General features: G+C 35.1%; 1 protein-coding gene across 10 annotated transcripts in view; it reads right to left on the bottom strand.

Moving 5' to 3' along the window:
• Window positions 1-12,252, bottom strand: part of KIAA1109 (KIAA1109 ortholog) — a 206,838-nt gene that overhangs the window by 161,139 nt on the left and 33,447 nt on the right. For all 10 annotated transcript variants that reach the window (XM_025268008.3, XM_025268017.3, XM_025268015.3 and 7 more), the window contains 4 exons: window positions 7,345-7,426; window positions 6,356-6,549; window positions 4,316-4,395; window positions 2,379-2,529 (listed from right to left, as the gene is read on the bottom strand). In XM_025268008.3, coding sequence (XP_025123793.2) covers window positions 2,379-2,529; window positions 4,316-4,395; window positions 6,356-6,549; window positions 7,345-7,426 — 507 coding nt within the window. The remainder of the gene's footprint in view (window positions 1-2,378; window positions 2,530-4,315; window positions 4,396-6,355; window positions 6,550-7,344; window positions 7,427-12,252) is intronic.

Here is a 12,252-nt window from a genome sequence, read left to right as displayed (position 1 = left end):
TTATCTTGCCCAAATCACTGAACCTCTCTGCATCTCCATTCTTTCACAGGTATAATCAGTTCACCACACTTGTCCTAGTGTCTCTCACTGAGTTGTGAAAATATAAATGAAAGCACTTAAGTGCTAAGTTGCTTCAGTCTCTGCAACCCCATGGACTGTAATCCGCAAGGCTCTTCTTTCATGGAGTTCTCTGGGCAAGAATACTGGAGTGGGTTGCTATGTTCTCCTCCAGGGGATCTTCCCAACCCAGAGACCAAACCCATGTCTCTAATGTCTCCTGCATTGGCAGGCTGATTCTTTACCACTAGCCCCACCTGGAAAGCTCTGAAAGCACTTAAGTGAAAGCAATAAGAGGCCAGACAAGGTCAGGAATATTAGCATTATTATAGTTTATCATTAAGGAGTTAAGCACAAATTTATAAAGTTTGGATTTTAACTGTCATGAAAACACCTGAAAAGCTGAATATCTTAAAGATTGAGAAAATCATATAAAAGTGATAGACATAAAAAATCTACAAGCTAAATAAGGTCATGCCTTTTTAATCAGAGATTAAAAACTTCTCTGGTGGTCCAATGGTTAAGAATCCATCTTGTAATGCAGGGGACACAGGTTTGATCCCTGGTTGGGGATCAAAGACCCCACGTGCTCCAGGAGAACTGAACCCATTACCCACAATTAAGACCTGATGCAGCCAAATAAGTAAATATTAAAAAAAAAAACAAAAACCAACAACTCACCATGCTGAGTAAACTATCCAATAATAAAACAGGTGAGATTTTCTCCTACATTTTTTACACTAACAGGTAAATGCTTAAAAAAACTGACCTAAGTAACATTCTGATAACAGTTCATATTTGTTTAGAAACTCAATATGGGGAAGGAGTAAAGGAAACGGCTACAGAAAAGGAAATGCACAATTTTAGTATGTAAGGGAGGAGATAAGTACTATGGCTACTCACAAAAGGAAACTAAACTCAAGTGATAAATTTTTCTTCTTTCTTTTTAATAAATCTGAATGGTTCTGTTAAGTTCAGGTTAAGAAATGTATTGCTGTTCTCTCCTAGCAGTGGCAGGACTAACTGAATGGAGTTGGTAAAGACAACTTTTTTTTTTTCACATCATCTTCAGTATCATTTCTCTATGACGATATACTAAAGGAATTTCGGCTTGGATTTTCATGTAAATATAGCCTAATACTTTTTTTTAATGCATTAAAATTAAATACAGCTTAAGAAGAACTGCACTTTATTCAAATGCTAAAATGCAAAAATATTTTATGTGTCTGTGTTAAAGCAGTGCTTTAATTTTTTCCTTTCAAATATAACTGTTACTTAATGGAATGTAAAGCTCCTCACTTTCAACTATTCCACAGAAAAAGCATCATGGTTTAGTGTATGAAAAATTTTATCATAAAAGGAACATTTAAATCCAGTAATTTGAAAAATATTTGTTTCCTAACCTGAAATTTTAAGCTGTTTACTTTCAACTCTAAAAATCTAACCCAAAATTTAATTATTATATTAGTATATTGCAAGTTTTCAAACATACTTACTTACACATTTACCATTCAACTGTTATTTAAATAGCTACTTAAGGCAACTGGTATTCCTATACACTAGAGATACCAAGGTTAAAAGAATGTAGTACTTGACAAAGTATATAATTCTAACAATGCTAGGCAGAAATCACTTAAGTTAAAACTTAAGTTAAAAAGCGATCAATAGGGTGGGCCCTAGGCCAGTATGTCTGGCGTTCTTCTAAGAGGAGGAAATTTGGACACAGAGACCTATAAAACATATAAGAGGGTAGATTGTGTGAAGATACAGAATGACCATCTACAGCCCAAGGAAAGAGGCCTTGAACACATCCTTCCCTCACAGCCCTCAGAAGGAACCAATCCTGCCAATACCTTGGTCTCAGAATTCTAACCTTCAGAACTATGAGAAATTTCTGCTGTTTAAGCCACAAAGTTGGTGGTACTTTGTTATGGCAGCCTTAGTAAAACTAACACAGTGCTTTTCTAAGTTCTTCATCTTAATAAAACTCTTTTGTTTCTTTTTTCCTAAACTGAACTTTTAGCTCTGAAATCTCCATAATCCCAACAATCCTGGTATATTCACTGATTAAATACAAAAGAAAAAACCAACCAACCAATAATATGCTGCTCATTCACCACTTTTCTAATGAATTAGCACCTCCTTTAGAGCAAACTTGCTTATACCAATTGTTCTACAAATTATTTGGATTAAAATGTTTAGTGATATTTTACCCTGCCATAATAAAATAGCTTATAAAAATACTGAGCTAGTTTTTTAATAAAAATTATGGTATTATCCCAATACATTTGACTTAGTAGAAATGTAATTTAATCAAGTACCTCTGCCTATCAGCCCATGGCCCATAGTTGAAATCTGTTCCTTTACCACAAACTATATCCAATCCCCAACACGGAGGCAAGTCTTGTAATTTGCAATCTTCAGTGCTCATTTCTCCTTCAACATTTTCTTCTGTTTCTTCTGGAACAAGTCCTATATTGCAGAATATACAATATGAAGACAGCTTAACCATTAAAAGGTTTCCCTAGACCAACAGTTTTAAAAATTTTTTGACCTAAGAAATCCTTATACTCTAAAAAATTATTGAGGACACCAAAGTGGGAATTTTTTTTGTATTATATCTATCATATTTTACTGACTTTGAAATTTGAATTGAGCCATATTTTAAAATTTACTTTTAAATAAAACTCATTACATGTTGACAAAACAAAATGTCTAAGATTTACTGAAAATATGCAAAAAAACCACTACATTTTAATGAAAATACAAAAGTTTTTTACTTGAAATATTAAATAATTATTACTTTCTGAAACAAATTAATAAGAAACACTGGCATTGTTTTTATCTTGGCAAACCTCTTAAATATTCAGCTTAATAGAAAACAAGTGAATTCTCATAGTTGTTTCTGCATTTAATCTGTTACTCAAGGATCTGAAGAAAATCTAGCCTCATACAAATAGAAAAGGGAGGACTATTTCAACTGCTTTTTCAGATAATTTTGAATATTCTTTGACACTACACCAAATTTCAACAAGTGGTAATTTCTTAGAGAATACTTGCAATGTGGAATCTGAAATTAAATCCCTGAACTTTTCACATTCTGATACATTAAAATTTACTGATTGCCTTTGCACTTTGAATAAATCTTTTACAGACATCATGAATTGATCATTTGGAAAATATTGGTTCACTGAAATATGCATACTTTTCCCAGACAAATTTCATTATTAAATATCTAAAAATTCATATTGTTAATATCACTGGTAGTCTCATCAGAAAAGTCGTCAAGCTCACAGTGGCAGACTCTAATTTTCCAAAATTCAAATTTTCACATGAAAGCACAAAACTATCGTTTGTCTCTAGTTGCTCTTTGAAGCAAAACTGGTATTCCTTGAAAAGTGCAAACAATTCAGCTTGAAACTCAATCACACGGTGATTTTCCTCAAAACATCAGTGTACTCTGGTATGGGGCAGAAGTACATTATGTGTACTTATTTTAAGAAGTGAATATTTAGAAGTTTAGTTAAGGGTCAAGACTTGATAAAAGAAAGACACAGTAAAGCATACTGGCATTTGTTGTTATTGTGAATGTGTCGCAGTAAAAAAGAGATTACTGCTATAGTTTGGAATCACTGCCTTTGATTCATGCTAAAGCATCAGCAGTTTTGTCCACCATAACTTTTGCATCATCAGTACAATATGACCAAAAAAAAAGGCAAATAACGTCCTAATTCTGAAAATACTCTGACCTCATAAACCTCCTGAAAGGTATGAAAAAGAGAATTAGGAAAATATGACTAAAAATCCAATATTTAGCTACTTTATAAAACTGAGACCACCTGTGAAGTACTATAAATAGCTAGAATTCAATCCTTAAACTTTAAGCCTCAAATTTAACTTAGTGTGATTTTTTTTCCTCCCTAGGTCAGCATGAACTACTTTAACTATCACCACATTCTCTAATGGCTTTCACTCACAGTCATTTGTATTTACAATTTCTGAAGTGTACTTGCAAAAATGGAATCTGAAGGAATGATTTCTATACTGTTCTTTTTTGATATGAAATACTGAAGTATTAATAATATTCAACTTAGGACAAATGACACAGATATTTTTTAGGCAGGCATTCTCACATGCACATTTACCATTACTGATGCTTATTTATATCCTAAGTAAAGATACTTAAATAATAGTACATATCAGCATTTCATAGAACAAACAGAACTGTAGCTATAAAACATATTTTAAAAAATAGTACCTGGCTCATCCATGTAATAGTAGATGTCGACATCATTTGACTGCATCACCACAAAACCTTCTCCCATTAATCTTGGTGGTCTACACAAAGGAAGGAAGAAGGCAAACTAAGTACATCTCCAGAATATAAAATGTTTGGTATTTTAATTAATGATGGTAATAGGTAAAAGCAAAAAAGAAAAAAGAAAACTAAAAAGCAATCAAGTGTAGCATCTTGAAAAGGGAAAACATCTTTCACATTTACAATAAATTGTTCCATAACTGCTTTCTATATTAGACTATTTAAAAAGTAGGCACTGAAAAATTTTTGATCAGTAAATTGGTTTAAGAAAGAAAAAAATGTTTGGCATTTTGTTTTGAATAAGAGAAATCAATTTAAAACAAAGTCTAATTAAATACAATGAAAAACAATGTTCACTGGAATAATCATATTCTACATTTTCAATGATAAGTTTAAAATTAGACTTTGAATTCAACCAATTTATAATAATAATACTATAAAACTTATTGAGAAATATCACCTTATATACTGTAAAACAAAGTATAACCTTTCAGAAACATTAAATAAAAAAATCTTTTGTCATTTTCAACAACTTTATATTATGTATTTCCAAGAATATTTAGTTGATCAACTTAAATAAATCAAAATAAATTTAAAGCACACATCTTGAACTCATTCTGGAATGAGTGTTTCTGAGCCATCAAACAATTTCCCACTTTACTTGCTTTAACAACCCTTATCTTTGTCATATACCACAATATCTTCCTTCCATATCAAAATTAACATCTAAATCATTAGATAATATAGCACATACAAATTCAACAGTCTTCTTCTAAATGTATACTAAATCATAAAGTTTAGCATTCAATTTCATCATACTATCTCCATGCTTACTTTTGAAGAATGAAAAATACAACTTTAACTCTTCTTACAAAAACAGTGGGATACTTTTTCATTTTACTCTCTATAATTTTCACAAAACCCAGGATTTATTTTTTCAGTATTACAACTTGTACCCATAAATATAGAACAGTGTGCATAGCATACATTTCAAGATACTTAGCAAATTCAGTGATCTGAAGAGTGAAACCAGGTAGATCCACAGCCTCCCTGGTACACAAGCAGAGAAAATGACTATGTCACTCTAGCCAAGCCCTAGAAAATCTAATCGCAAGCTATTCAAAAGCTGAACTAAAAAGGAATAATCATGCTTCTCATAACCTAAAACTTTATATTGCCTACACACAAAGCTAAAAATTGAGACAGCAGAAACTCATCATATGAGTACTTACATTATACAAATTTAACCACAGAGATTCCTTAACAAAAAATAACAGAGATTGAGAATAATAAAAATTACAAGAGCCCTAATATAACTCATGAGCATATGGACTGGAGTCAGATGGGATTTATGTGTCTGCTGTTAACTGAGGGTTGCAGTCCTCTAGAAAGGAAGCATCCCACCACAATGAGACGACTCTAGTGTGCATCATTACAACATGTCTCCTAAACGCAAGCAGCTACTTCACTGAAGAAAAGGAAATCTGGAAAGCTAGGTGGAAAACTGACAGGGGCTTAAATGTCAAGCAAGCCCCAAAACTGTCTTAACTTCATCAGTTTTCCGAGATTAATTCTGATTTCGTTTTCAACTTTTCATTAACTCAAATGGTATTCCACTATAATGAATTTGTTAAATTTGCTATTTATCCATCCCTTCTGAAAGTAAAAACCTACCTGTAAAGTGTATTTTCTAACATACAAACATCGAGGCTTAACTGCCCAAAATAAATTTCCCAAATACTCTAAGCAGAAAAGGATAGAAAAATTATAAGTTTATAGAAAAATATTTAAAATAGGGGTAGACCAATGGATAAACTCCATTTATCTTATAAAGCAGGAATATTATCAACTGATTTAACAGAAAGGTATAACTAATTATTGCCAAACTTACAGCAAAGAAATTAAAAGGATACTGAAGATTCTAAATGATAGCTACATTACATATAAAGAAGTTATCTGTTATTTTTATGACTTTCTTACTCATCATTTTGAAGACCAACATATCTTGGACTAGGAACAAGCATGACTCGAACATTTTCAAGCTTTCCTTTCACAATATGCATGAACTGGTCAAGATGACTGGAAGGTGGTTTTGTAGTATAAGTTAAGAAAGCATCATCAAAGTTGATGCACAGAGTTTGAGGTTGGTAATGATTTCCAAAAGCCAAACGCCCCTAAAAAAAAACAAAAACAAAAAAAAAAACAAAAAAACAGATTAAAAAGATATGGCATACTATCTAGGATATTGTTTTTTCCCTTAGGTGACCTAATAACAAGCATTTTCAAACAACTACTAAATGATTTCATTTTAGCAGTAATACTATTTAAGTTGCTCCATTTTGGCTTCCCAGATGGTCCAGTGCTAAAGAATCCACCTGCCAATGCAGGAGAAGCAGATTCAACTCCTGGATCGGGAAAATTCCCTGAAGGAGAAAATGGCAACCCACTCCAGTATTTTGGAGAAACACTGGAAAAATCCAATGGACAGAGGAGGACTGGCAGGCTATAGTTCATGGGGTTGCAAAGAGTCAGACATGACTGACCACACATGCACACCAATCAATTTAGACCAGTGTTTAAAGAAATTCAAGCACCTGTGAATAAATAAACAGCCTTTAAGGTGTACACATTTGTGCTAAAATGGTCTTGGTATTGAAATAGTTCTTTCACTAAACAAAAAATGTAGCCCAGAAACTAATTACTTTTTTTCTTAAGTGAAAACTGTATCCACAAAATTAAAAGGTTCTGCTGCTGCTAAGTCACTTCAGTCGTGTCCGACTCTGTGAGACCCCATAGACAGCAGCTCACCAGGCTCCCCCATCCCTGGGATTCTCCAGGCAAGAACGCTGGAGTGGGTTGCCATTTCCTTCTCCGATGCATGAAAGTGAAAAGTGAAAGGGAAGTCGCTCAGTCATGTCCGACTCTTAGCTATTACCCATCAAATATTAACTATAGCAGAATTTACTTACTGTGCTAACATTGACCTTTATGACAGGAATAAGTGATCTCCATGAAGATGTGGGGTCTTGAGATTCTGTTTTTACTTTAACTCTGAAAAGAAAAAACAAAAATTGACATATATGAGAAAATGAGAATAAGTACCTAAGAATACTGTTGACTTCCTCACAATACACATCATTAATATTAGCTGTACCTTTACAAATATAGCTAAAGACTATTGAGTAACAAAAGGACTATCTAATGGAAAACTAATATCCCTAAAATGTCTCATAAAATGTTCTCTTACCACATATCAATTTTTACATAAGAAGTTGTAACAGAAAAGAATATTTTTAGAATGACAAACTTTAATGACAAAAGTCTAAATTTTGATTTGCTGTCATTATATCTACCATTATGTCCATGACACAAAAATGTAACATTTTACAAAAGAGCAAAAATTATAATTAAAACAAAAATGATCAAGGTACACGTCATTCAGATGTTTTAAGTGCTTCAAGTACTTCTAACAGTTCAGCTGATCCTTTTCCTTCCCTACTCCCACCACTTGGTGACAAAATAATTTTCTTTTAATAAAATGAAAAAGGATAGATCAAGAATAAAAAAAAAAAAAAAAAGGAAATTCAGTTCAGTTCAGTTCAGTCAGTCGTGTCCAACTCTTTGTGACCCCATGGACCACAGCACGCCAGGCCTCCCTGTCCATCACCAACTCCCGGAGTTTACTTAAACTCATGTCCACTGAGTCAGTGATGCCATCCAACCATCTCATCCTCTGTCATCCCCTTCTCCTCCTGCCTTCAATCTTTCCCAGAATCAGGGTCTTTTCAAATGAGTCAGCTCTTCGCATCAGGTGACCAAAGTACTGGAGTTTCAGCTTCAACATCAGTTCCTCCAATGAACACTCAGGACTGATCTCCTTTAAGACGGACTAGTTGGATCTCCTTGCAGTCCAAGGGACTCTCAAGAGTCTTCTCCAACACCACAGTTCAAAAGCATCAATTCTTCGGTGCTCAGCTTTCTTTATAGTCCAACTCTCACGTCTATACATGACTATTGGAAAAACCATAGCCTTGACTAGATGGACCTTTGTTGGCAAAGTAATGTCTCTGCTTTTGAATATGCTGTCTAGGTTGGTCATAACTTTCCTTCCAAAGGAACTGTCCATACACAAAGTACACAAAATTCAAGAAATGAAAAATTCTTAGCAATTCACTAAAGATTTCATATAAAAACTTGAGGCACGTCTCTTCAATAATTCGGTAACTCCTAAGTCACACTTCTAGAGCTGTATTTGTAAGGTGGCCCTCAGTGCTTAAAACTAAATTCAAAACTAACCTCACAACCAGCCCCGAACCTCTTTCTCCAAGGTTCCTTTCGTGCATGCCAAGTCACTTCAGTCATGTCCAACTCTCTGCAACCCTATGGACTATAGTCGTCCAGGCTCCTCTCCAGGCAAGAATACTGGAGTGTGTTGCCGTGCCCTCTCCTCCAGGTGAACTTCCCTGACTCAGGGACCCAACCCGGGTCAATCTGCATTGCAGGCAGATTGTTTACCACTCATGCCACCTGGGAAGCCAACTAAGCATGTTGTTCTTCAGTCGCTCAGTCGTGTCCAGCTGTTTGTGAGCCCATGGATCGCAGAACGTCAGGCTTCCCTGTCTTTCACTATCTGCCAGAGCTTGCTCAAACTCATATCCATTGAGTCGGTGATGCCATCCATCTCATCCTCTGTCGTCCCTTCTCCTCCTAAGACTAAGCATGACCACTGTTTAAACTAGAAATTTGGATTCATCGTTGACTCACTCTTCTTATTCATTCTCCACATTTCCTCCATCACTCTCTTAAGTATCCATTTGCCTAAGTGTATCTGGAATCCATCCACTTTTCTCCCTTCCTCTTTTTGACAAGCCAGTTGATGATCATCTCTACCCTGAACTGTTACATCACCCTTTTATCTTGTCTCCCTGCCTCCAGTCTTATTTCCCTCCAATCATAACACAGCATTGCTGACCTCAGGTAAGGCCAGGTCATTTTTAACACTTTGAATTGATGCTTTTGAACTGTGGTGTTGGAGAAGACTCTTGAGAGTCCCTTGGACTGCAAGATCCAACCAGTCCATTCTGAAGGAGATCAGCCCTGGGATTTCTTTGGAGGGAATGATGCTAAAGCTGAAACTCCAGTACTTTGGCCACCTCATGCAAGAGTTGACTCACTGGAAAAGACTCTGATGCTGGGAGGGATTGGGGGCAGAAGGAGAAGAGGACGACAGAGGATGAGATGGCTGGATGGCATCACTGACTCGATGGACGTGAGCCTGCGTTAACTCCGGGAGTTGGTGATGGACAGGGAGGCCTGGCGTGCTGCATTTCATGGGGTCACAAAGAGTTGGACATGACTGAGCGACTGAACTGAACATCATTTCTAACAGTGAATCCTGCTAACCATTTTAGTTTAATTTATCCTCACCTCAAGTAATCCACTCCAGCCTCAGTAACAACTTCTCTATTGCATATGACGTTTCTTCTCCATGACCCTGCATCTCCTTCTCTGCTTAAGTCATTTACCCTTAAGGCTTCAAACTCCTGATCCTCCTGTATGTGCCCATAGAATTCTGTTTTGTCCCTGTTATATTTCTTGCACTAAAATTGTCTATTAAGTGTTCGAACTCCCATAGTAGGCTGTAAATTCCCTCAAGAAGTTATCATATTCTCACTATCTTCAGTACCTAAGCTCAATGCCTGGGACATAATATGCATTACACATTTAACTGAGAAATAAACATCCTCATCATCTACTTTAAAAAAAAAAAAGGTGACTTCCCTGGTGTTCCAGTGGTTAAGGGGCTCGCCTTGCAATGTAGAGGATACTGGTTCGAGCCCTCACCCAGGATGATCTCATATACCTCAGACCAACTACACCTGTGCACCACAACTACTGAGCCCGAGCTCTAGAGCCCACGCACCACAACTACTGACGTCTGCATGCTGTGGAACCTATGCTCTGCAACAAGAGAAGCCACTGAAATGAGAAGACCAGGCACTGCAACTAGAAAAAGCTCGCATGCAGCAATGAAGACACAACACAGCCATACATAAATTAATCTAAAAAAAAAAAACTATTTTGTATACAAGGCTGCTTCAACATTCAAAAATCAACAGTCTAAAAGCGAAAAATCAAAGGATCATACCAAGAGACACAAAAAAATTTGACAAAATCCAATACTTACTCACGATTAAAACCTCATGGTAAACAATGAATAGAGGGGGACTTCCTCAACTTGATAAAGAATATCTACCATAAAAACTACAGTTAACATCATACTTAATAGTGAGAAACTAGAAGTTTTCCCACAAAGACTAGGTACAAAGCAAGGATGTTCCTTGTCATTACTTTTCTCCAAATTTGTACTAGAAGTGTTCTAGCTACTGCAGTAAGACCAAAAAAAAAAAAAAAAAAGGAAAGAAAAGGTATAAAGACTTGGAAGGAAGAAATAAGACAAAATAAGAGTCTTTCCTTGCAGCTGACATAATCATCCATGTAGAAAAATTGGAAAGAAGTGACCAAAAATACTCTTAGAACTAATAAGTAACTATAGCAAGGTTGCAAGATACAAGATTAGTAATATACAAGTATCAATCACTTTCCTATATACTAGTAATGAGAAAATGGATTTTGAAATTTAAAACATATTACTATACTTTAGCACCACAGAAAATTAAACACTTAGGTGTATATTTAACAATTTTTATATAAGATCTATGTGAGGAAAACTATAAAACTCTGATGAAAGATATCAAAGAGAACTAAATAATTAGACAGACATTCCATGTTCATTGATAGGAAGACACAACACTGTCAAGATGTCAATTCTTCCCAACTTGATTTATAGATTCAATGCAATCCCTACTGAAATCTCAACAAGGTATTCTGTGAATACTGGCAAATGGATTCTAAAATTTATTTGAAGAAGCAAAAGATCAAGAATAGCCAAGAAAATAATGAAGGAGAAAAGCAACGTTGGAGGAATGACATCAGTTGATTTCAAGACTTAAACCACAAAACTACAGAAATCAACACACTGTGGAATTGTGTGAAAGAAAATGAATAGGTCAATGAAACAGAACACAGAACCTAGAAACCAATAAAATGAAATTGTATAATTGTATATGCACCTAACTATGTATATATATTTTTAGACTTGAGAGTGATAGTTGCTCAGTCATTCATGACTCTTTGCAACCCCATGGGCTGTAGCCTGCCTGGCTCCTCTGTTCATGGAATTCTCCAGGCAAGATTACTGGAGTGGGTTGCCATTTCCTTCTCCGGGGGATCTTCCCGAACCAGGGATCCTGCATTGCAGGAGAGTCTTTACCATCTGAGCCACCAGGGACGCCTACTATTAAGAGACATTTCTAAGTATAAAGACAGGTCAACTTAAAAAGTATCAGCAGATACATGCTTGACTTTATCTTATAATCTATAGAAATACATTAGAATATGTAATGAATCCATATACCTTTTCCAAAGGAATACCCAAGATAGAAGTAGCAATAAAGTTATAAATAACAGTCATCAATCAGATGAAATAAATTAGATGAAGCTTTTCTCTCTCGAAGAGATGGGGACTGGGCAAGTGGTCAGGAAGGAAATACAATGTGCTTTTAACTTGGCATGAAAAATAATGTTTAGACTTATATGTGTGTATTTAAAAGAATAAAAAACAAATTGATAGCAGTAGTTATCAACATGAGAGAAGTAGAACTGGTAAGCAGAGCAGACTGGACAGCTTTAAGCTGAGATCTAATCTTTTTTACATAATTCTATATATTTTACATAATCTATTCTATATTATTCTATATAATTTTTAAAGAATCTTATAAGAATAAAAGTTTTAGTTAATCTACAAAGAAAGATTA

The sequence above is a fragment of the Bubalus bubalis genome, chromosome 17 (assembly GCF_019923935.1).
Source record: "Bubalus bubalis isolate 160015118507 breed Murrah chromosome 17, NDDB_SH_1, whole genome shotgun sequence".
NCBI lineage: Eukaryota > Metazoa > Chordata > Mammalia > Artiodactyla > Bovidae > Bubalus > Bubalus bubalis.
Note: the sequence above shows the minus strand (reverse complement) of the source record. Positions and strands in the feature narration are given on the sequence as shown.